The 24,436-nt window shown below is 34.0% G+C and overlaps 1 protein-coding gene across 1 annotated transcript in view; it reads right to left on the reverse strand.

Moving 5' to 3' along the window:
* Positions 1-192: 192 nt before the first annotated feature.
* The window catches only part of LOC106178182 (lipoxygenase homology domain-containing protein 1), a 35,278-nt gene continuing 11,034 nt past the window's right edge, over positions 193-24,436 (reverse strand). The window contains exons 9-48 of the mRNA XM_087000093.1: positions 24,237-24,285; positions 23,794-23,929; positions 23,375-23,519; positions 22,977-23,079; positions 22,233-22,365; positions 21,733-21,986; positions 21,384-21,519; positions 20,880-21,127; positions 20,437-20,572; positions 19,918-20,072; positions 19,516-19,673; positions 18,904-18,977; positions 17,385-17,578; positions 16,821-17,013; positions 16,374-16,534; positions 15,837-15,923; positions 15,385-15,649; positions 14,882-15,033; positions 14,492-14,625; positions 14,052-14,200; positions 13,737-13,841; positions 13,404-13,512; positions 13,025-13,209; positions 10,733-10,911; positions 9,245-9,361; positions 8,748-8,910; positions 8,364-8,518; positions 8,001-8,210; positions 7,534-7,687; positions 7,047-7,255; positions 6,489-6,678; positions 6,041-6,201; positions 5,494-5,713; positions 5,056-5,286; positions 4,577-4,750; positions 4,028-4,169; positions 3,485-3,652; positions 3,106-3,218; positions 2,690-2,881; positions 193-2,396 (exon numbers count right to left, since the gene is read on the reverse strand). Coding sequence (XP_086856219.1) covers positions 2,209-2,396; positions 2,690-2,881; positions 3,106-3,218; positions 3,485-3,652; positions 4,028-4,169; positions 4,577-4,750; positions 5,056-5,286; positions 5,494-5,713; positions 6,041-6,201; positions 6,489-6,678; positions 7,047-7,255; positions 7,534-7,687; positions 8,001-8,210; positions 8,364-8,518; positions 8,748-8,910; positions 9,245-9,361; positions 10,733-10,911; positions 13,025-13,209; positions 13,404-13,512; positions 13,737-13,841; positions 14,052-14,200; positions 14,492-14,625; positions 14,882-15,033; positions 15,385-15,649; positions 15,837-15,923; positions 16,374-16,534; positions 16,821-17,013; positions 17,385-17,578; positions 18,904-18,977; positions 19,516-19,673; positions 19,918-20,072; positions 20,437-20,572; positions 20,880-21,127; positions 21,384-21,519; positions 21,733-21,986; positions 22,233-22,365; positions 22,977-23,079; positions 23,375-23,519; positions 23,794-23,929; positions 24,237-24,285 — 6,427 coding nt within the window. The 3' untranslated portion in view covers positions 193-2,208. The remainder of the gene's footprint in view (positions 2,397-2,689; positions 2,882-3,105; positions 3,219-3,484; positions 3,653-4,027; positions 4,170-4,576; positions 4,751-5,055; positions 5,287-5,493; positions 5,714-6,040; positions 6,202-6,488; positions 6,679-7,046; positions 7,256-7,533; positions 7,688-8,000; positions 8,211-8,363; positions 8,519-8,747; positions 8,911-9,244; positions 9,362-10,732; positions 10,912-13,024; positions 13,210-13,403; positions 13,513-13,736; positions 13,842-14,051; positions 14,201-14,491; positions 14,626-14,881; positions 15,034-15,384; positions 15,650-15,836; positions 15,924-16,373; positions 16,535-16,820; positions 17,014-17,384; positions 17,579-18,903; positions 18,978-19,515; positions 19,674-19,917; positions 20,073-20,436; positions 20,573-20,879; positions 21,128-21,383; positions 21,520-21,732; positions 21,987-22,232; positions 22,366-22,976; positions 23,080-23,374; positions 23,520-23,793; positions 23,930-24,236; positions 24,286-24,436) is intronic.

Consider the following 24,436-nt stretch of genomic DNA (forward strand, 5'->3'; position numbering starts at 1 on the left):
TTTAAGGAAAATTTACTGTCGTATAACATAAATTTATCATTGTGTGCTTTAATTTTATTTTTTATGCCATTATTAAAACATCTGAACTTACACAGAAGCTTACGTCTTGTAAGAAACACCTTTGGATACAGTGTTTAAATGAATGACAAAGTTCAAGGTGACAGGGGATATAAAGGTACACAAGTTGACACATGATTAAAACAATTTTAATAGGTATTTTGGACCTAATACTCTTCCCTACACCCTAATGTGTTATTAAGTGATAGCAAAAGCATCTCCATGTCTGAAGGTATTGGAAGACTAACATCAGTTCATCAGTTTTGAATTCAATCAAGAACAAGTAAAGAAAATTATAGCAATTAAGCAGTATCCCAAATTAAGCAGACCATTTATGTGAAATTCCATATATCTCACTGATGGCTGACAGTCTTCCACAAGCATAATGAAAAGGAAACACTTATTTTACATTGAAGTAAACATCTAACAATTTATTTTCTGGACGGATAAATATTTTTACAATAGATTGCTGTTCAATTCTAAAACTATTGCACAAAACTGGTAACTTTTAATTACAGCTATAGCAATAATAATAAAAAATACAATAATGTATAAAATTGATATACATATATATGACATTTAACTAAATGACAAGGGCATTTAAGTTGAAAATTAAAAGATGATGACTATTTTTCACTTCTTCTAAAATGGCAAAAAAGTGGTATGATATCTCTGAAAATAATACTATAGTTGTACATTTAGTTTATAAAACCCAACTTCCTGGGATAAAAAAAAAACAACAAAAACAACAATAATAACAACAATAACACATCTGTTTTATGTATCCTATACGGTTTTTAAATTCATACCACTGTTGGTAAAATAACTGAATATAACTGTGACACACTCTAGCACCTATTGCTACAGTTCAACAGTATTTTAAGCATGCACACTTCTCGTGCAACTTTTGGTGGATTTTGGTTTTGTAAGTTACATTTTAACTGAATTTAGTGTTACTATCAATTTGACAATGGCAGTGACCTCTAAGAAGTTGGAATAATCCATTAATTTATCTTGGTCAAATATATCTTGAAATAATCACAAAATGTTTAAAAGCAGTTGCCATAATGGAATTATATCACATTATACAGAACATAAAACTAAAAGCATTGCAAATGCTTTAAAAAAAGACTTAATAAGCAACAATGAAATCAAATTACATTGTAAAGAATAAAGATTACATTTTTAAAAATTAGCTGTAAATATGTGACCATAAATAATCAGAGTGTTCTTTCTAAAAGATCATAAATGGATTTCAGTATAAAAATATGACACAGAGAATTACACATACAAAGACTGTACAGAAGTGGAATGTGAATGATTTACCAGTGCATGTCTGAACAAGCTAAATAATTATCAATCAAAAAAGTTTTATAAGATTATAAAAATGGTTAAGATCACAGCAATTAGGACAGCATTATGACCAACATTGTGTATATCACCAGTCTGATATAAAACATGGTTTAACTGGTATACTGTACATATGGTTTCAAGGCACTGTGTTCTTAATAAACATTTTTTACACATCCCTGAAAAGCTATAGACAAAGATCTCAACTCTGGTTAATAAGCACATCACAATATACACAGTGTTAACATGTATTCATTAACTTGGGGCTATAAAAATAATTTCTAGAGAATATATCAAGGCCTGCTTATACCTTCTACTAGATCTATTCAAAATCTTACATTTCAATGTGAAAGTTATTAGTATGGTGTAATATCTTCATAATTTTAGCTACATAAATGGCTATCAAAAGTTCTCAATGACATACAGTAAGAATATAAGTAGTGTATAAAAGCAAACAATATACATATACATCTATCAAAATAATATATATGTACAGTAAGACCGGAATATCTACATGCTGACAGCAAATTTTACCCAGTCAGAAATTTGGATTTCACCTTTAGGGTGCTTTAGTCTCTGTTTGCTTAATAAGTATGAAATCTCAAACATTTAGAAATCTGAATTTAGATGGTTTTCATGAAAAGGAACTTATGAAATGTAAATGTGGTAGCACTTTTTGCATAATCAAATTTGATAAAATACATAACAAAACAAACTGGAGTTCCTGTTTCTGTCATCAACTGCCTTCAATAAATCTCAATTCAATGTGAATTATCATAAAAGTACAAATCCTAAAATTTGTTAACTATCGGATGCAGGCAGTAGATCTCGACTCAATTCACCATCTCCCTTTTTCTTGTCAAACCATTTATTGCAGGGGAAAATTGTTGATTTGTTGGTGGCTTGATTAATGACTTCCACTTTTTCTAGCAGCCAGGCTGGTCGGAAACCTGAATTATCATGTTCTATTCTCATCTTGGTCAGTTCACCTGTGAAGAAAAGAATAAAGGCACTGACATGAATTATTGTTTTCTTTGTAAGTTAATCAGTTAATGATTATGTTAAGTGTACCTTTTAACCTCAGACACCTTTAATTTACACATAACAATTTAAATTTATCTTCACTTAATTAATAAATTTTTTTATTTAAATCAGGAAAATGTATGTTAAAAAGTGCTTTAACTTTTCTAACTTCCATTAAACCTGTTCCACATATATACCACTTTGAATAAAGAAACTCTTTTTTTAGACGAAATCTGCCTCACAAAATTACAACATTTACCTAAATCTAATACTTCAATCTCAAACTCATCTGTTTGGTTCCTCTCAAACAAATCCCGGAACTTCTGGTCCAGCTGTCTTTTCCCAGTGTCCCCATTGGTTCCATAGAGGGTCATGAACACATTGGCATTGGTGCCTGCTCCCCACTCATCTCCAGTCTTGACTATGATTTTGTACTTCACATTGGCCAGGGCTGTAAAGGTGAACACACTGAGTAGAGCTAGGTTCATAAAAACCTATGAGATTTTTACCATTTGCTCAAATTATTCACTTGGACTAAATGGATATAATAAACTAAATTATAACATTTTCTTTCAATACAGAATTTAAAAAATGCCTTATACATTATCAATCTGGTTAAGAAACAGGTGATTTTATTTTTTGAAAATCTATAGTAAAAGTTTATATAAAACTTACATCTGACAACACTAACTTTTCCCTCTTCCATTGTCTTCAATTCAAGAATCTTGGCAGAGTCAATGTCTATCTCATTTTCTATTTTTACCCAGCTTTTGCATGGGAACACATATCTAGAAAGAAAAAAATTGTTATCTTAGACTTTTAAGACTGACTACTAAAAAGTGAATATTACAATAGGAAAAATGAGAATCTTAAGAATATAATCATACCAGTTGTTACTGTTACATCTGAAAAACATCATTTTATTGCTAAAAATAATGGCTATACCCTAGATACAGACACACTGTGTGAAACCTTTTCATGCATTTTAGCAATAATTTCACCACAACCGCTGCACTCATTCAATAGCTTTTATTATGTAACTTATTTTTCTTACTTGCTCCCTGTGGCAGTATCTGTGACAACCACTTCATGGCAGTGCCACATGGCCTCCCGTCCCTGAGCATCCTGCAGTGGTTTGTCCTCCCTTTCCACGGCACCCAGGTAGCAACGTTTCAGTTTCCCCAGGTTCTTGCTGGTCATCTTGAACTCATCAGTTTGACCCCTAAAATCATAAATATAACAAATGTGTCTAGTAGGCTGAATGGAAGATTGGCTTTATTGAGAAATCCAAATAAAAATGTCTTTGTGGAAAAAAACTGACATAGATGAAATAAAATGAGATTTCCATTCTCTCTCTTTATGACCCTAGATGATTTATGACGCTTGTTTTCCATTATCAATTTTAAAGATAACATTAACATTTCAGAATTCAGAGTTTAGTCATGTAAAATATGGAAAAAGTAGCTATGTTACATTTTAGATCAACATCACATTCAATACAGATGATCTAACTCCAAAGAGAAATTTTTACCCAACAGCATGAAAAAATTTACTTTTCATCGAAAACTGTCACACAATATAATCAAATGTCCATTACCTCCTGAGTATCTTATTTTTAGCGCTGTTCTCCATCAAGAATTCTTTGGATTTCTTCTTGTCCTCTCCTTCCAGGATCAGCCAGGCATTCTGGGTAGTGCCACCATCTTTCTTATCACTGGTGGTCACAGTAATCTCATAGGCTGAAATATGAGATACATCAAAATAACTTTTTATTTCTTAGATATCATTATACTATGCTAGAAAATTTGTCATATATCTCAATGTATATTCATCAGATTCTAAGCTGCCAGTAAAGTTTATATCCAAAAAATCGTCTGAAATAGAATCAGCAGTCTGAATAGACATGTTCATTACAGCCTGAACTTGCTAAAGAACATCATCAACTGAGTTATGTATTTACAATTACTTTCCTTCAAAGCAACATCTAAGATAAGAGTTATAGTGCTGTAAGATTTAGGTGTCTCTCATGTCACCTTCCGCTCTTAGCTATTGTTCTGAAAAATATCATGGAAACTGTGCTTTAACCCACAAATTAAAATGAAATTCTTCAAAAGGATTTAGATTTTATAATATGTCAGGAACTTACTGTTTTGTTTTTTCTTTGACCCTGGAGTGGAGGGACTGGAGCAGGAGAGTTCCCGAATGATTTGTTTGTCATCCTCTTTTGTAGACAGCCAGCGACTACAAGGGAACATGTACTTTTTCTTGCTGCCCAAGTCTTCTACTTCTATGTAATCCAAGTGCCAGGCAGCTCCAAAGCCTTTTATAATATTTAAGGTAAACAATTAATATATTTCAGTTTTACCATTGTATTTACATTGAAAAAGAAAATTAAAATGCTAATCATTACCATAAAAATACCTTGGGCATCCTTTTAAGATGTATTATTAAAATACTATTAAAATATATATAAAATAAAAAACTGAACTTAAATCATTTTCAATTTGATTTTAAAACTACTTTTACGTGGAGTTTTAATGTATGACAAAAATCCATATATATATATATATATATATATATATATATATATATATACAAGTCTTTGCTTTTTATATGTCTGCTCACCTTTGTTATCATGCCACACACGACATTTCATGAGCTCCCCAAGGCTCAGTAAGTCATTGAATGTAAATATATCTATCTGGTTGTTCTCAAAGGGATCTTTGTAAGTCTCCGAAGTCTTGAGATGAAGTTCCCCAGAGTCACCATTTTCACCAAAGAGAATGATGTAAACATTGGCATCTGTTCCTGCACCTTTGACGTCACTGGTCTTGACATTGATCTTGTAATTTGTTTCTAAATTATGAGAAATAAAAATACTGAATATAATTATTTGACATATTATACCAGTATATACTTTATAAATATGTTTTAAAAAAAACAAGATTTTTTATGAAGTTTTAGCCATCTATTCTGAAATTTACAGAGAAATTAAAGACAAGCGATTTTTGTTTGTTTTTACCATATAAAATATGTTAGCACAATAGAAGCAAATAAACTTACTTTTGATCTGTTGCTTTCCACGAACCGTAGCTGCCAGGTCACGTGAAATTTTCCCATCTCCCTTGTTTTTACTCAACCAGTCATTGCACTTGAACACAGTGAGATCACCAGTATCCATATTTCTTAATTCAACCTTTTCCAGGAACCAGTCAGGTCGACTGCCTTTTCCATCGTGGCCAATTCTCAGCTTCTTTATTGCACCAATTTCATCAAGCTCCAGCTGAAATGGACATTTATATAGTTCACTATGACATTCAATAAATTTGTAGTGTGGACAATGCACATTAAACAAACATCTTTGAAATAAGCAATGGTTTAAAGGAAAATGGTAACACATCTTTCCAACATGAAAATTTGATTTTGCAAAATTCTATATAGCTCAAAGTAAACATATAGCCAAGGACAAACATAAAGTCCTTAATGACCCAATTTTCAACTAGGCAAGCTGATAATATAAAGGTAAGTTACTGGCGACCTCTGATATTCAGCCAAAATTTTGTCCAACATCAGAAATTCAGCATAATAATATTCCAAGGCAATAACTCACCTTGATCAGGTCTACCTTGCCCCTCTCAAACCTCTCTCCATTCTTCTCCAGTATAATCTCTGGGGTGGTACCTGTACTCCCAAACACTGTGATGCTGACTTTAGAGTCTGTTCCTGCTCCCTGCATGTCTCCTGTGTACACTGTCAACTCACAAGGTATCACTGGAAGAAAAGAGAAAATTTTGAATTAAGGATCTATACCAGCCATTTGCAAGTATGTCACCTAACAAAGTATCTTTGGAATAAAACTGTTGTGTACTATTTGCAATATTATCATTTCACTTGACTTAAATTAACCAAAATTTCTCAAGAGGGACTTTCTCTAGTTCATTTCAAGTTATTCTGATTGCCATGTTGAAAAAGAAAGGATTCTGTTCAGTGATCCCCAACCTAAAGAATCACCACAACAATATTCCTCTTTCCTCATCGAGCCATGAAATCATGCTTACTTGGTTTGTAAGAGACCATAGAACTCTCCCCATCCTGCAAGCTGAACACCCTGCTGGTCTTCCCATCCCCTTTGTCTCTGGCCAGCCACTGCTTGCAGTTGAAGTAGTAGTGTTTTCCCTTGGTTGGCATGTCCACATCAACCTCCTTCAGGAACCAGCCAGTCCCTGGGGTTACTCCATCATGACCAATCTGGAAAAAACATTAAATCATCAATACTGATGATAGATGATTGACAAAAGAGATTAATTTGAATAAATATTTTATGTGTGTGTTTCGAATTTTGGATTTTGTTATTAGTGCTTTGTACATCACGGAAATAAGATCGGGGCACCAGTTACTGCTCACTAAAAACAATATTTGCATCTACATCTGCTGCAAATTGCATTCCTGTATTGTTAATTTGATTTTGAAAGTGTGCAAAAACTTAGTTCTTTTGCTTATGTTACGTTACATTATTGTAACAGCGATGCCAAAACAGTGCACCAATATAACACCTTGCTCCTAGTACATGTACATGACCCACAACATCATTACAAACTCCCCTACAATCAGCTCACCTCTATTTTCTTCACCTCCTCCACATCAACAGCCTCCACAGAGAATGTCTCAATGGAGCCAGGCATGAACTTCTCCTTCTGCACCAGCTCCAGTGGCAGCTGTCCTGTGTGGAGACCTTTCTTGGCTCCCATGATCTTGATAAACACATTGCTGCTGGTGCCATTGTCATCTCCATCTCCAGTGGTCACCTTGATTGTGTACGGGATAGCTGAAATATTGAGAGTATCAAGCATGAGTACATGAAAATGTTATTTATAGATTACGGAAATCTTGTCTATCAGAGTTAGTTTTGAAAGTATGTATACATGTATGTGGGCTTAAGATATTTGAATATTTACAGCTCAAGGAGACAACACACAAATATGTGCACACAAATAAAAATGTATGCATGTACACTCTGGTATGCACATACAAAAAGATATTTGTTGGAAGTAGTCAGAAACATGTCTGTTTGTGGTAAAACGACCTGATATGCCAACAACTTACTTGGTCCCTCTGGGACATTTTCCAATATGGCAGACTGCCTTCTGGAAAGACGTGGGCTCTTGGAGAAAGGATCTGTGCTCTTGACAGAGTCTAGACTTCCTATGGACCCAAATCTGGACATGGTGGCCATACTGGACATGTCTCCATCATAGCCCTGAAGAAAAAAAAAACAAAAAAGTTTACAATTACAATCAATTGAAAATGATATATCTAATCTTGATATTTAAAATTTCCTCTCAAACCACTGAATTAACAGGTTCCTATCTAAATCTCTGTCTATATGTTCTAGTCTATATGTTTCAGTATATATGATCATCTAAATTATCTTGTTTTCTTTTAATCTGTTTGGTTTTTACATGATTCATTTTCTGAAGTATTCAAGTCATGCAACTCCTGCATGTTTCAAAATGCTTCACATAAATTAATCTTTCTGCACTGTATGTATTGTATATGGTGTAATTATGTACCTTGACATAGAGTGATCGTTCCAGCTTGCCGTCATCCTTCCCTTTGGCCAGCCATCGCTCACAGTGGAAAGTGTACGTCTCGTTTTCATCCTGGTCAATGACTTCCACCTTGTCCAGGTACCAGTCGGCCATCAGATTGGCGTTGTCATGGCGAATCTTCATCTTGAACACCTTGCCAAGGTCAACTATTTCCAAGATGAACTTATCAACCTAAAAGAAAATGTAAATCCTGTTAGACAGGGGTTCTGAACTCACTTTTACTTCTGTTTTAGCTGTTATTTTACCAGGACATCATAGCTACTGTGAAAATATTTTAACTGCATTTTATTTCAAATATTGTAAATTGTCTAATCTGGAAAATACCTGTTTCCTTTCAAATTTATCCCTGTTGGTCTCTGAATGGAGCAGTTTTCTCTCTCCACTATCTCCTTTGTCACCGAAGATTGTGATAAAAACATTGGCATCGGTTCCAGCTCCACGGACATCCCCAGTGTACACATTTACAATGTATTTTTTGTCTGAAAATTAAATATCAATATATGTTAGATTGTAAATAATATTCATATTAATAAAACAAAATGATAACAATACCACATCATACCAATAAAATGTGTTATAAAATAAATGTGTTATAAATATAATTTATCTAATTTGAGTGTTACTTGTAAAATTGATAGTGACCAAAAAGTAAACAAATAAAACAATGTCACCCTATAAGTTTGCCAACCAGTGAATTATCACACTTACTTTTCAGTTTCTCTCCCGTGTCCAATTCTTTCTTCTTCACTGTGCCATCTTTCTTCACATTCTCTTCAATGATTTTCTCTGCGACCAATTCCCTCGCTATAGCTCCATCATCCTCGTCCCTGGCTAGCCAGCGATTGCACGGGAATACATATGTTACAGAACCCTAAAAAGAAAAAAAAAATGAAAAGTGTCACCAACTTGGGAGATTATTCAAAATGTTTTTTTGGACTCTTCTATTAAAATTGAAGCCATTCCTATAGGGCCCATTTTCATTCTTGACAGAAGTGGAAAAACTTCTAAAAATACTTCTTGAAAAGTATAAATTATACTTATATTCAACAGAATACTGCAATTCCAAAAAACACTATCAAAAATATAGTGTGATAATTTTACAAATAATTAAAACTGAAAGGTACCCTTAAATTTTTTTTAGTTTTTTTATTTATTAATTTTATTAATCAATGAATTAATTTTTTTGTCAGAGGCCAAACACTCACCTTCCCAGTGTCCTTCAGTCTCCTGACCTCCACCTTGGAGAGATGCCAACCAGAACCAAACCCAGAGTTATCATGTCCAATACGGATCTTTTCTATAGTGTCCCCAACATCTTCAAGCTAAAATGGAGAAACACATGCTGTTTTATATAAGCTACACCAGGACACCAAGATCATATTTCTACAACTTGAATAAATCTATATTTTGTCTAAAAAGACTAACTTGATATAGCTGTGTACTCTTAAAGAATAAGATTTTACAGAATAATTATGAAATCTAATGAGGTAAATACACAACTAATAATGATCCAAAACAAACTATTCAATAAAAATATCACCTGATGGTAAAAATATGCAAAGACATAAGGCCATTTAAAATAAATGAAAATATGGGCTGAAACAAAAGTTGTTTGTGCAGGATTTCAGGATGGAAGAATGCTAACATCTGTTAATTGTAATATGCACAAAGAAAAAAATGGATCTTAATTAGAACCCAAGTGGGAAAGGTAAAACACAATGACCAAAAAAGCTTTGATCTTAACAAAACCAAATCATGTTTCTGCTTAAATTCAATTAGAGCAACATGGTACAATGCTATGAGATTACTTCTTTCCTTCATGAATCTGTAAATTGCATAGATTATCCTTAATAAAAAAAAATCCGATAATGTGTCTGGATAATTTTATCCCATGTCAATCACAGACAATGCATAAATTGAAATATTTTAATGATCAGAATGACAATATGTACACCATGCATTGTAGAGATAAGCCTATAAACAGCCAGAATGCAGCATGAACTTGTACATAAATTGAGCTTATGGAAATATGTCATGCAACATCTTAGTAAGCCTGCAATATCAGATAAGCATCCACTGATGAACATATGCTGAACTTATATGCAGAATTTAAGGTAAATCTGATGTACAGAACATGAGAGAATGTTGATCAACTCACAAAATGACAGCTACATTACACAGTAGTCTAGACCCTGACTGCAATGGACAGAAGTTGAGATATACAGAGAAAATGAGACTTTACATTCTGTCAAAGCCAAAGTTCATATTATAGAAAAGGATAGAAAAAAGCAGTACCAGGGCAAAGAGGTATTACCATACAAATTGATAAATAATAATACAAAAATTGAGAAAAGATGAGGAATGGTTGTCTTATTTTTTTAAGTTACAATTAAAAGCATAGGTCTATTGATTTGCTTTCCTTTCTACTAATATAGTAATTACTCACAAAATGAATTAATAATCCCCCTTCCCCAACATAAGTACAAAAAAAGTATAATTTAAATAATTCAAAATATTGATTCAAAAGTTTTGAAAAGTTCATTGGCTTTATGTCACAAAGTACAATGTTGTAAGTGTCTGCTGGACATGATAAATCTAAAAAAAATAAAACATTAGAAAAAGCGAGGCAATTGAATTTTTTCAATAAATATCATAATAATTTTTTTGCATGTATATGCTAATGAGCATCTTACCTCAAGTACAAACTTGTCAACAGCTCCCTTGTTAAATGATTGCTTCCTCTCTCTCTTGCTACTGCACAGAGATTTCTGTTGTGTACAGGAGTCTTTACCATACAGCACTACATACACATCAGCATCTGTAGACCCTCCCCGCATGTCACTGGTATAGGTGGTTATCTCATAAGGAACACCTGATTCAAGGTAAAACATTAATATATATATATATATATATATATATATATATATATATATATATATATATATATATATATATATATATATATATAATAAGCATTTCTTATTAACTGGGCCAAACAAGATTAAATGAAATTTAAAAAAATTCTCAGTTTACTAGAATAATAATTATTAATTTTAATGTTTATTTACATGTTGGTTCAATATTTTTACAACATACACTGATTTACACAGTTTGGTGTTATGCATTATAATAAAAAACAAAATGTTTAGGCATAAAATGTGCATTATATTATATGATGCTTTTAATTATTAAACTTCAGTGTGAATATACAGGGTTACCACTTAATATGGAATATTATTTTTTGGCGAGTAAATTTTCTACAAAATATTTAATTTCTCTCTACCTACTTTAAATCCAAAGCTGAGGTGTCACTCCATGTGTAACCAGGTGTGTTAACTAATTACCACACAATTCTCGAAAAAATTGATGCATGCAGTTGCATGTTCTGTGGTCAGAAATGTGAGGGGTGGTCTTTTCGGCAATTTCTGCCCTTGTATAAAAACGCATAGGTTTGGTCAATCTTTGGAGTATGTTTAGAGAAGCAACAAAGGGATCGCTCTGAAACTTGACAGGTACCTTAGTGAAGATATGGCTCAACAGCTAAGCAACGCAGCTTACTATGGGATTCTTGCTCTCAGAGAAAATGGCCAGAAACGGACAGCCATTGCCAGGTAATTCAACATTTATCAGGAACCGTTTGTGAAGTCCTCCAAAGAAATGCTGCAACAGGGGCACCTACTTCAATACCTCGACCAGGGTGTCCGCGTATCACACCAAGAAGACAGGATCGCCTTCTCCTTAGAGGATGCCGTGCTGGTCGTACAAAGACAACCAGTGTCCTCAGAAAAGAGAGGCAGAATGTCATTCAAACGCCCGTTTCAAGGTCCCTTGTGAACAAGAGATTACTGCAAACCGGTTATTTTGCACTAAGGCCAGTAGGGAAACCACTGTTAACAGCAGGTCATATACAGCGACGTCTGCAATGGGCTGGAGACCACGTGCGTTTGCAGCCAAAACACTGGAATCACGTCGTTTTAAGTGATGAGGCCAGATATGGATTTTTTAGGGTTGATCGTCGAATCCATGTCCACCGACGTGTACGAGGGGCATAAAACGATGATTGTGTACTGCCTAGGGTGCAAGCAGGGGATGGTAACGTCTCTGTTTGGGGAGCATTTCATGTCGGTGCCCAGAACCAGTTGGTTTTTCCAGGAGGCAACCTCATCCAGGATTCCTACAGAGACATTCTACAGCAAACAATGCTTCGATTGGTAAGAGTCATCTTCAGGAACAACTTTGTGTACCAAGACGACTGCGCAACCCCACATCGAGGCCGCAGAATCACTGTTTTTCTTCAAAACCAATGGGTTCAGCAACTGCCCTGGCCTGCAAACTCTCCAGATATGAACCCAATTGAAAATCTGTGGGCGGAAGTTACTCACAGAATTAATAGCTATGGTCCTCGGCCGGTAAATAGTGATGAACTGCGACAGGCAAATATCACTGCGTGGAATGATATCCCCTCCCAAACTCTAAAAAACGTGTCACGGGGTTTGCCATGTAGGATGAGGGCGCTGCAAGCGGCTGCTGGAGGTCATACCCGCAATTACTGTCTTTTCATGATTTACTTTAGTGAGTTCTTTGACTGTGTTACATATCACTGTCCGGAGGCTATCACTTTCTTTAATATCTTATCTTAAAGTTTATACTGACATCAAGCTGTTGATATGGTTTTCTGGGGGTGTTCCTTTCTTTTGAATGGCATCTTATGTCAAATTTGATATTATTGACCAAAATATATCACAACAGAAGACTGTATGTTATTATCACTCAGTGACATACTTTTTTAATGACTCAAGCCAAATAAAAATTTAATCAGCACTCAAAAATAACAATGATAAAAATATTCCATATTAAGTAGTAACCCTGTATATGATATTGTACTATATACCAACAGATAAATGAGCTTATTGTTTATATTTTATTGTTTTATCTTTCAATGACTATTGAAAAGAATTTTTTTCAAGCAGACCAAAAATACTTACAAGCTTCGTAAGCCTCTGTTGCCAGCTCTTGTGGATACAGCTCTCTCTCTATCTGTCCATCATCCTCATCCAAAGCCAGCCAGCGTCCACATTGGAAGTACCATTTTCTACCTAAAGATGGCGCATCAATCTCCACACGTTCCAGGAACCAGGCACCACCACCGCCAGCATTATCATGGCCAATTCTGAAATAATAATACAAGGTAAATAAGCTTATGACTTGCAGGTAAAGATCAATGCATATCTGCAGTAAAGCAAGTTTTCTTTGTAGATTTTAAATTCTTTGTAGATTTTGAATTCAAAAATACATTAATTTTTTTTCACTACAATACTACAGTTTAGATGAAATTTTGTTGCACATGTAACTTTGATTACTCACTTAATTTTCTTCAGTTCTCCAATGTCAACTGCTTCAATTACAAACTCGTCTGTCTTCCCTCTCTCAAATTTATCTTTGTTGGTTTTGGAGACTTTCAAAAACATTTGTCCTGTGACAAGAAAATAATAAAATATCTTTTAAAAATTAATCTATTCTTGTTTGCCACAACTTTAAATTGTTTTTTTTTAATCTTTCCATTTGAATAAGTGAAATGTTATACAACACAACACACAAAAATACTCAAGCTTTACCTAAGTTTGTCACATTTGAAAATTACACAACAAGATAAGTTGGGGGTGGGGTGTTCTGTTTGAGAAAAATACATCTTTTTACCTGTGTCATCTTTCTCTCCATAGAGTACAACATAAACATTTGCATCTGTGCCAGCACCCCAAACATTGCCTGTCACAACAATCACATGGTATGTTGTCATGGCAGCTGAAAAATAGACAAAAAACCATAAATGAATAGTAAATTTCAAAATCTTTTGATAAGTACACTGCGTATACATTTTTTAATAAAAGAAAGTAATATGTCAAGTATAACTTTTTATACTAAACTGCTTCAACCATAGTATTAACATGCCCTTTAAAATGGTCATCCCAATACTTCTGATCTCAGCCCTACTAAAATACCATATTAATATACCTTTGGTCTCCAGTGCAATTTCCTGTCTGACTGCAAATGAGCCCTTCCTGTTCAAGCCCATGAGTTTCTTGTCCACAGGCACCAGGTCCCTAGCGATCTGACCGTCATCTTCATCAGTGGCCAACCATCTCTGACAGGGGAAGTAGTAACTAGAGAAGAAAAAATGAAGGGTGTATTATTATCATCCAATAAAATCATACTTTTGATACAGTGCATTTGTCATATGGAAATATAAAGGAAACAATATTCAAATCAAATTCAAAATTCCAATATAGATTAGACCTCTGGTATGTCATTCCCTTTACCATCCAACTATCTCAGACTAACAGAAAAGAAAAGGCTGTTGGTAAAAAATTATTTAGTGCCACATTGTTTATATTAAGAAGAAAAAAATTTAGAGAATCTTCATTAATCTGTTCCCTGTCAGTACAAACCCTCACCTTCTCTTACTCTTGACATCCTCCACCTCCACACTGTCCAGAAACCAGGCGGCGCCACCACCTTTGTTGTCATGGCGAATCTTCACCTTTTTCAGTTTGCCAAGATCTATGGCTTTTACAATGAACTCATCCGTCTGGAGAAATAAGGATTGATCTGTTAGATCTGTTTATTAAAATAGTGACCTCATTCACCAACTGATATTTACACAAGCTCATATAATCTTATTTTTATCATAATTGCTTGTTTATCAACAATATCTCCATGTCAATTTTATATGAAAAAATACAGATATACAATGTATACTATCAAAATGAACATAAAATGAAACCTGAATCTATGATAAAAGGATTAGCTAAAAAGTCTTTGATTGGCATTAAAATTGCACTTACAACATTGCGTTCAAATTTGTTGATATTCTGTGAATCTTTCAGTGCCCTCTCTCCAGTATCACCTTTTTCTCCAGAAATGTTGATGAAGACATTGGCATCTGTTCCTGCTCCCATTATGTCTCCTGTGTGGACTTTCACCTTATACTCAATTTCTACAAATAGGAAATAAATTTTTGTCTGTAATACTGTATATGTAAATAATTGATTCAGTATATTTTCATATTAATTGGTGAATTGATATTATTAGGCACATAAAATGATTAGGCATCCTATGGTAGGCAACCCAAAATCTAAATTGATATCAAACTACATATTAAGTTAAACACATTAAGTTTTCATCACATTTAACGTTTCATTACAATTTCTTGATGTTTTACTGGCCTTTGTTTATTTCATTCAAGTTCAAAAAAGAACTCAAACAAACAAATTCTCTGTCCATATTAAATAACAAGATAATGTGTAGTCATATATAATAATAAAATAAAGTTTCCACTAGTCCTTACCCTCCATATCATGCAAGGGTTTTCCCTGTTCATCCGTAGCCATCAATTCTCTCACAATCTGTCCATCATCTTCTCCTTTAGCAAACCAACGGTTACACAAGAACCAGTAATCTTCTGTCTCATCTACAACATCATCTTTTTGCTCGTCTTCCTCTTCCTCATCTTTATCTTTGTCCTTCCGCTTAACTTTCTTCTTTGTTTTGGCCTTCTCTGCAAGTTTCTTGTTTCTTTTTGAGGTTTTGGCTGGTGTCCTCTGAATTAGTACCTGAAAAGCAAACCAAGCAAAGTTATAAATATTATGCTCCCCCTAATATATTTCATCATGCTATTTTGGTTTCTATTCATGTTATATGTACAAAAGAAGGGGGTATTTTAGATCTGCATCTTTAAAATAATATAAAAACATTGTAAAATGTATAGCTGTTACATGTGTTGATATACATATAAAATACCTTGTCTAAAAACCATCCAGCAAATGCTCCTGCACCATCATGGCCAATACGAATTTTCACCAGAGGACCAATGTCTGCTGCTTCAATCTGGAATAAGTAAATGAAAATTAAGACACTGAAATACATATAATTGGGTGAAGTCACACCAAATCAACACACATAATGTTTGAAATATCCACAAAGACTAATAGATTAAAAAACTGTAAATTTTGGATAACACTTGTTCAAAAAGCCATATAGTAACATAGTACAAATATTTATAGATTTAAGCTGGGCCAGTTACTAGAGTGATCTGCTTTTCAGGAAAGAATATATTCTTGATAAATTCTTGATAAAAGCTAAAAGATAACTTAAGACAATCTTAGTGTTGATTTGTGTGGAAAGGAGTTTTAAGTTACAGCAACTTATTTAGCTTACTCTTCAGTCTCTGTCTCAACCAGTCACAATATACAATTATCTTTTGTCACACATCTTTCCCCTGCCTAAAGAAAGTAATCTATTCATTTACACAACTTCTAGCTGTCACAACTATGTTACCTTGAACTTCTCAATCATGCCCTGTTCAAAATTATTTGTCTTGTTGTCCAGCTTGTATTCCTCTGTCTTCCCTGTCTCTCCATACATTTGCATGAAGACATTGGCATCAGTGCCAGCACCTCTCACATCTCCTGTCCATATTGTCACCTCATAGGGGATTACTGGGTTAATAAAAAATACAAGTAAACAATGATGAATAGTCTAAGGCATATTTTAAATCTAAACACTTAACAATGCTACATGTATATAAAGAATTAAATTTGATATTCAAATAATTACTTTACACTCACATGGACTCTCTTTACAAATCTTAAAAAAATTCTGAATAATAGATTTGGTTCATAAATCAAGAACTACATAAATCAAATAATAATGCATAAGAGAAAAAATATAGAGCAGAAATTCTAAAATTTGGCATTACTCTAATCAATTTCACCCTACACTTACATGAGTCTCCTTTCCTGGTTTCTGTTGGTTCCAGCTCTATTTCAATCTGTCCATCTTCCTCATCTTCAGCTAGCCAGCGATGACATGAGAACTCGTAGTGCTCACCATAGGAAGGCACATCTATATTAACACCATCTAGGAACCAGCCTGCGCCAACACCCTGGCCATCATGACCGATACGGATACGCTCAATCTGTGTGTAAAATGTAGAGTATTATATCAGTTTCTGAAGATCATTTAACATCCAGTTGAGATAATATAACATGTTTCTATATTTTAACTTGACTAATAGAAAAGTAATTTGGTTAAGTCCCATAAAAGCTAAGATTGAAAAAATTATTACACATGTACAGTATGCTTTAACAGTTTATGGTGTATTTCTTATCTGATTTAAAATTTTTTTAATATTTCTTTGACTGTATGGAAAAAAATTTAGATTATATTCATAATTTTGTTATTTAATTAGATTTATAGAAAGATGGCCTAATGGACTTCATTATTAAGAAAAAAATCACCAATCAGGCAATGGATGGCATAGAACTTATATGTCATGTACTATATTACCTTTCCAACATACGTGGTCTCCAGCTTGAAAACATCTGTTTTGGCCCTTTCAAATTTATTCTTGTAATTCTCTGAGGTTTTGAGTTGTAGTTTGCCTGTTTTGTTCTTGGCACCATATATCCAGATGAACACATTAGCATCAGTCCCAGCACCTCGGACATCACCTGTCTTAGTGTGGATATGATAGGTTGTAGCTAAAAAGATGAATTTTTATCTTTAATAAAAGGCTGTCACTAACTCAGAAATTATTCCATAGTTTCAAGTTAAGCCTGGAGCTGAAAGAGAAAATCAGATAGGAAAAAAATCATAGTAAATATAATTAACATTTAATTCAATCTATACATTATTTTCTTAAACAGTGAATTTTAGCTAAAGTTGGGGCATGCCACTGTGCTATAAAAACTAATATATAGATGCTATCCATGGTAGATCATGTTACAGTCAAAACTCTGTTATATTTACACTTTGAGCTGGCAATTTAATTACTTTTTAAGATTACAAATTAAGTATACTATAATGCACAAACAAGGCTTTAGGTTAATTTCTTTTTCAAATGCTAAAACTTTTACCCTGTATTACATGTAGAAAGATGCACATAAAAACAGTATAATATTTGGGCGCTTAATGGATTTGACATGCAAACTTTTCATTTTCATAAAACTTATCTATAAAATCAAGGCAGCTGAAAAGGTGGCCATGCATCAAAATTAAGGTTAAGGATTTTTGGGGCATCTTTTGCATATATCATCATCATCACTATCTAATATATAGCTGATAACATGCAAAATGAGATAAAGCAGTATTAAGCCTGATTGGTGATTTATGATATAATACCCATCATTATTTGAAGTTAAAATCCTGAAACTAAAAGTGCAGCACTTTTCATGCCAACCCTCTGAACACTGCAAATTCTGACTGTGTTTCAATCCAAACAAATGGCAAAAACTTACTCATGAAACAACAGTTGTGCATATCATTTACAAGCATACATAGTGATTCAAAAATGCTCATTATATGTATCTGATCAGGCATCCAAGGGACTCTGTGCATAAAATACAAATATCTGTGACACATACATCCATACAAGACAAGACATTATAAACAAATGCAATGAGTTTACTAGTAAACTTGTCAGCTGGACCTGTAAGTAATACATATAGTTACATTTCTCAAACCATGCACGAATATGTCTCACCATCTTTATCTTCACAGCCTAAAACATGTCATGTGTGCAAACCAATTAGATGTACACTCCTTGTAGTTTAAATTGTATAAATTTATGTTTTAATTTGGCATAATCATTCAGTAGCTATTCTGTGTGTTAAAAAGTACAGTTGATTAATGACATTAATACAATCAAATGAAACATGGAAACCATTCAATTTGGCTAAAAATTACATTTCTCTTTTGATTTTTTATATTTGAATGTTAAAAGTATTGCTGTAATAAATTAGACTTTAAAGTGGAAATAGAATATATTATTCACAATCAACAACATATTACATTATTTGATACTCACTTGCAAGCATCTGAGATCCTCCTGCAGTGATCTCTCGCACTATCTGACCATCATCTTCATCTGAAGCCAGCCACCTAAAACACACATAAATGACTGATACATATATGCACTTATTCTACCCAGATTTCAATTCAACAGTAAATATATATAGACAGGGGGCCTAATGATCCTCAGTCCACTGACTAAATAAGAAGTAGAACAACGCGTACATATGAACACTGACTGGAAAAGTTTAGTCGAAGAAAAAAATGAGCCTGTGGCATTAACCACTGGCATGAGGGATCAGACTAATATATTTAGCATCAGACTAGCTAGTAAAAGTTTCTTGAATTAAGGAGATTTAAGCAAGTTTATTAGATTTTCCATGTTTTTATAGATTTCCTCTTCTAACTAGCAGTTTTTGTTTAACACTATTTATCAGTCTTAAACTTGTACCAGCAACCAATGGACTAAAAATTGAAGATATATACTGCAGTCAAATGGTGAATAAATATGACATGGTGGATGCCACACCCATCTTGTCCATTCAGAAATCAACTCACCCAGTTTACTTTATCAAGTTTCAAATATCACTGTGTCATGTACAAATAAAATAAGAAAAGTTACACTTACCGATTACATTCAAACACTGTGTCATATTTGTCTGAGCCCTCTTGTTTGACCACTACTTTGTCTAGAAACCAGCCATCTCCTGCCTGGGAGCCATCATGTCCAATACGAATCTTGGACAACTTTTTCAGTGTTACTGCTTTCAATATAAACTCATCCACCTGCAATGGAAAAATTCATTCAAAGCAATTCTATTTAAATTTTGTAATTGCTTAAAACTTATTTATAACTGTGAATCCTTTTTTATCTTGTTTTTTATACTAACTTACTAAAGGTGCAAAAATTCTGTTTATGACCTTCTATTTATCTTTTGCATACATATTTCTTTCACTTGGCTCTAAGTGTGAAAGAGTGTAAAAAAATTACAGAATAAAAATTAGATCTATATAGAGCTCCAGCACTTACATTTCCCCTTTCAAATTTGTTCATGTTTGCTTTTGATTTCTTCAGTGGCCTCTCTCCAGTGTCACCAAACTCTCCAAACAGATTTATAAAGACATTGGAATCTGTCCCTGCACCAAACTTTTTGCCTGTGTGCACCTCTACATTGTATGTCACCACTAGATGAAATATGGAGAGAAAATGAAAAAGTTAACATTCCAGAAGCAATGATAATACAATTGTGAAATTTAACTTCTAGCTGATATCTTATCATAAAACAACATTGCCAATTTCTTCAAATTTATACCATGTTGACAATAGTTTTACTATATAGTTGAAGGAGTGGAGCATGAAATCTTAAAACTGCATAAAAATAGTATTCACATTTCTTTCACTAGCTATATCTGACTAATCATTAATCTTTCCAAAAAATGAATAAACAATTTACAATACTGAAACTGTAAACCATTGTGTAGTCAAGCTCATATGGATATGTGTTAAACTAAATGCAGTTTCAATCAAATGGTTTTTCTGTAGACTTACATGGCATAGGCTTCTTGATATCCTCTCCCTCTGCTGGCATCTCTCTTATAATTTCACCATCACCCTCATCCTCAGCCAACCACTGGTCACAGTTGAACACATACTTCTTCTTGGTTTGCATATTCTCCAGTTCAACCTTAAATGAAGACAAAAAAGGTCAAATCACATCTTTTGATATTCACTTCAATTGCAGTTATGCCTATTCTTGAAACACTGCCTCAGATAAATCATCTGTTTCTGTTACTGTTTAAATAACTAGTACAACATTTAAGACCAATAAGTCCAATATTTAGATCAGGACTAACCAAAGAAGTGTGGTTTACTTTAAAAAGTTAACTTAAATATTATCTCCATCATTTTTTACAACTAAGAGCAATGTGGACTCTTATGGAATCTATCAAGAAAATCACTCAATAACTATCAACACCATTTTTTCATTATACCTTGTTCAAATGCCAGCCAGCAAAAGACCCTTTGCCATCATGGCGTATTCTCATTTTGTATGGCTTGCCCACTTCGTCTAATTCAATCTTAAACTTGTCCACTTGGCCCTGTTCAAAGTTGTCAGTCTCATTGTCCAGCTTAACTTCATCTGATTTCCCCTTGTCTCCATACAACACCATGTAGACATTGGCGTCTGTGCCTGCACCCCGTATGTCACTGGTGTAGATACGTGCAAACCAGGTGTCCTCTGAAAATACAGCAAATAGACAGTGACATTAATAAATAATTATTACTTGGTAACCACGTGACAAATGCTTGGCTTCATGTCTTACATACATTGTATAATGCTGAACACACATCACACACATAATAGATAAAGTAAAATTAACATAAATTTCTACAGTAAGCCCTGAAAAAGTCCATCTCCTTTCTTAAGTTTGGACATATGGATCCAAAGCTGTGACATATTTCCATATATAATTTGCAAAATTGATGAAACTTACTCTTCTTCTTTTTCTTCCTGAGAGACTCATGCTCATACAGTGTCCTTTCTATAACACCATCATCTTCATCATCTGCAAACCACTTTCCACACAGAAAGTGCTGCTCATAGCCTGACAGTGGGCAAATCACAATGACCTAGAGCGCAAACAAAATATCATAAATAAGGCAACCAGAATATCTGAATACTGGAAAAGATAGAAAAATACTGTTTTGGATGACTCAAAGCACTTCAAATAGATCTACATACAAAGAAACTCAGAACTAAACCTGTTTTTGACATCACACTCCGAATAATGTTTCTTTTTTTTATTTTTATTTTTTTTTACTTTAAAGCATTCTCTGGCTTACCTTCTCCAAAAACCACCCAGCTCCAGACCCTGAGTTATCATGACCAATGACCAGCTTGGACAGTGGACTCAGCAAGGACAGGACCTCTACATTGAAGATATCAGTCCTTCCTCTCTCAAACTTCCCATTCTCCAGCCAGATCTTCCCGCTGGTCTCATTGCCACCCTTCCCTCCAAACATCTCCACATACACCCTGGCAGACGTCCCAGCATGGCGCACATCTCCCGTTGTTACATGGATTTGATAAGGAATTCCTGGAAGCAAACAAAGAAAAGTGATCATCATAAAAATGAATGAGGACATGCACAAAAATTAAAGTCTATGTACCTCCAATGAGTGCGATATTTTTTGACAAATTTTCACTACACATTACACAAGTACTTTCAACAAATATAATAAATCCCACCAATGTTTTCCACAAGGTAACTGGGAAATCAAAATTCTAAAAACTGATTGGCTTACAATTAAAAATTAATAACAAAAAAGAATGAATATCTTACCTGGTGTAGGGTCATGTGGGCCAACGCCCACTAGTAGTTCCCTTGAAATCTGACCATCATCTTCATCTTTGGCCAGCCATCTGTCACAGGGGAATTCATACACTTTACTCTGGTCTAGATCATCTACTATAATCTGAAACACAGCAATTATACATACAATATAGATAAAGAAGCTCATCAGGATCCTGTGTTTTCTTGGAATGAATATGAATCATCTTGGCAAATTCATGACAAACAAATGTCTGCTCCTTAAACTTTTTAAATACAAGCTTACTGTCAGCCATGAAGGTCACCAGCCAACTGCAGAATTTCAAAACATTGTACACAATTGATTAGAGAAATAGGCAGTCAACTTATGACAATAACATTGATATGTTAACAAAATAACATATTTAATGCTTTTAAAAATCCCACTAAAATACAGATGCTTTCATTTTTTCATCAATTTGATTCTATAAGCAGAAGTTTTATTCTAAATTTTATACTTTGAACAGCTATGGATGGCTGCTGTTGCGAGGGACTGACATCATTTTGTTCTCGGGTAGCAAAGAGTGAATGAACCTTAATTATATTGAGTTTGGCGAGACTGTTGAATTTTTTAGATGAGAATGATAAATGTGCCAGATGCTGGGTGTGAGTGTTTAGTGTGCCAGGCAAGACTATTATGAATGCTAGATAAGACAGTAGAATGTGTGAGTCACTGAGTGTGCTAGGTGACATAGATGAGTGTGCTAAGAAGCTTACCTTATCCAGATACCAGCCTGCCGAGAAGCCCTTATTGTCATGTCCTACTCTCAACCTCTTCAAGGGACCAAGGTTGGGACTTTCTATTAGAAACTCATCTTTCCTAAATATCAAAAAGAGTATGTTTAATTTTCGAATATTTTGATGCAATCTCATTTACAATACAATTCCTTAACAGATGTTATGGTATCCTATATTTATTAATCTTCTATTCAGAATGTTCACACTTCTTTCATAAAAAATCAAAGAAAGCAATCAAGTACATGCAGTTATTAATATAGAATAATTGACAAAAATATGAATTACAATGCATTCAATAAATACATCAATCCAACAGTATTATGTGTCTCTAAGCAAACCTGTCAACTGGCTTGCTGATAGTAATTATGGCCACTTACTGTCCTCTTTCAAAGTTATTATTAGAGTTGTCCAATTTTCTCTCTCCAGTGTCTCCACTTTCACCAAACAGGGTCATGTAAACATTGGCATCTGTGCCTGCACCTCTTCTGTCTGCTGTGAACACTGTTATTCTGTACTTGTTGGCTACAAAATGGATACAAATGATATAATAACACATAACATGACATAGTATAATGTTCAGTGTCATACAGTAAGCATCATAGTTATAGTTTTATTAGTTGTAATAATTATGGATCTTTCTTTTGGAATGAACGTTGTCACATTTGGCTGCAGAAGACCTGGGCAACTGTTTCTATCAAGGATTTAAGCCTGTCATTCTCTTTTCCCCATTTAAGTCATCAAACTTCCTCAATTCCCCACCTCTATCAAAGTTCAAAATGACTACACAAGCAAATACCTTTTCTTATGGCCATGGGGTCCTTACTCCCCATCAAATCTCTTGCTATGAGTCCATCGCCCTCATCCTTGGCCAGCCACTGGTTACAGGGGAAGAAATATTTCCACTTGGGATGTTTCTGGTCTGTGACAACAACCTTAAAACAAACAGCACTTTACATATATACTGCTACATTTATATGTTCATTTATATGTAAATGCAGAGAGAGAGATAAAAGGAAAACAACTGCTATCTTCATCAAGATAGAAATAAAGCTCAAACCATAATTGCTTGTTTATTGCTAATTGGATTAAAATTCTGTAAGCATGCCATCATTATTGCAATGTTACCGATAAATGTGTCATTTCAATGCGATTTCAATGATACACCATTAGCTTGATTTTCACTGCAGACACCACATGTCTATATTGATCACGTTATATCCAGTTGCCATGGACACTTACTCTATCCAGAAACCAGCCCGGGGCACGACCAAGGTTGTCATGTTCTATCCTAAAATAAATTTTAAAAAACTTGGTCAAAACAAAAGACAACACGATAAGTTAGAATCATATTTACTTGATGATGATAATAATACATGTTTTCTATTTGTGGTACCAGGCATCAATTTTAGAAGATATCATGAATTCAGATGGCAAGAAAT

Source organism: Lingula anatina, chromosome 1 (assembly GCF_051362555.1).
Source record: "Lingula anatina isolate TDL-2025a chromosome 1, LinAna3.0, whole genome shotgun sequence".
Taxonomy (NCBI): domain Eukaryota; kingdom Metazoa; phylum Brachiopoda; class Lingulata; order Lingulida; family Lingulidae; genus Lingula; species Lingula anatina.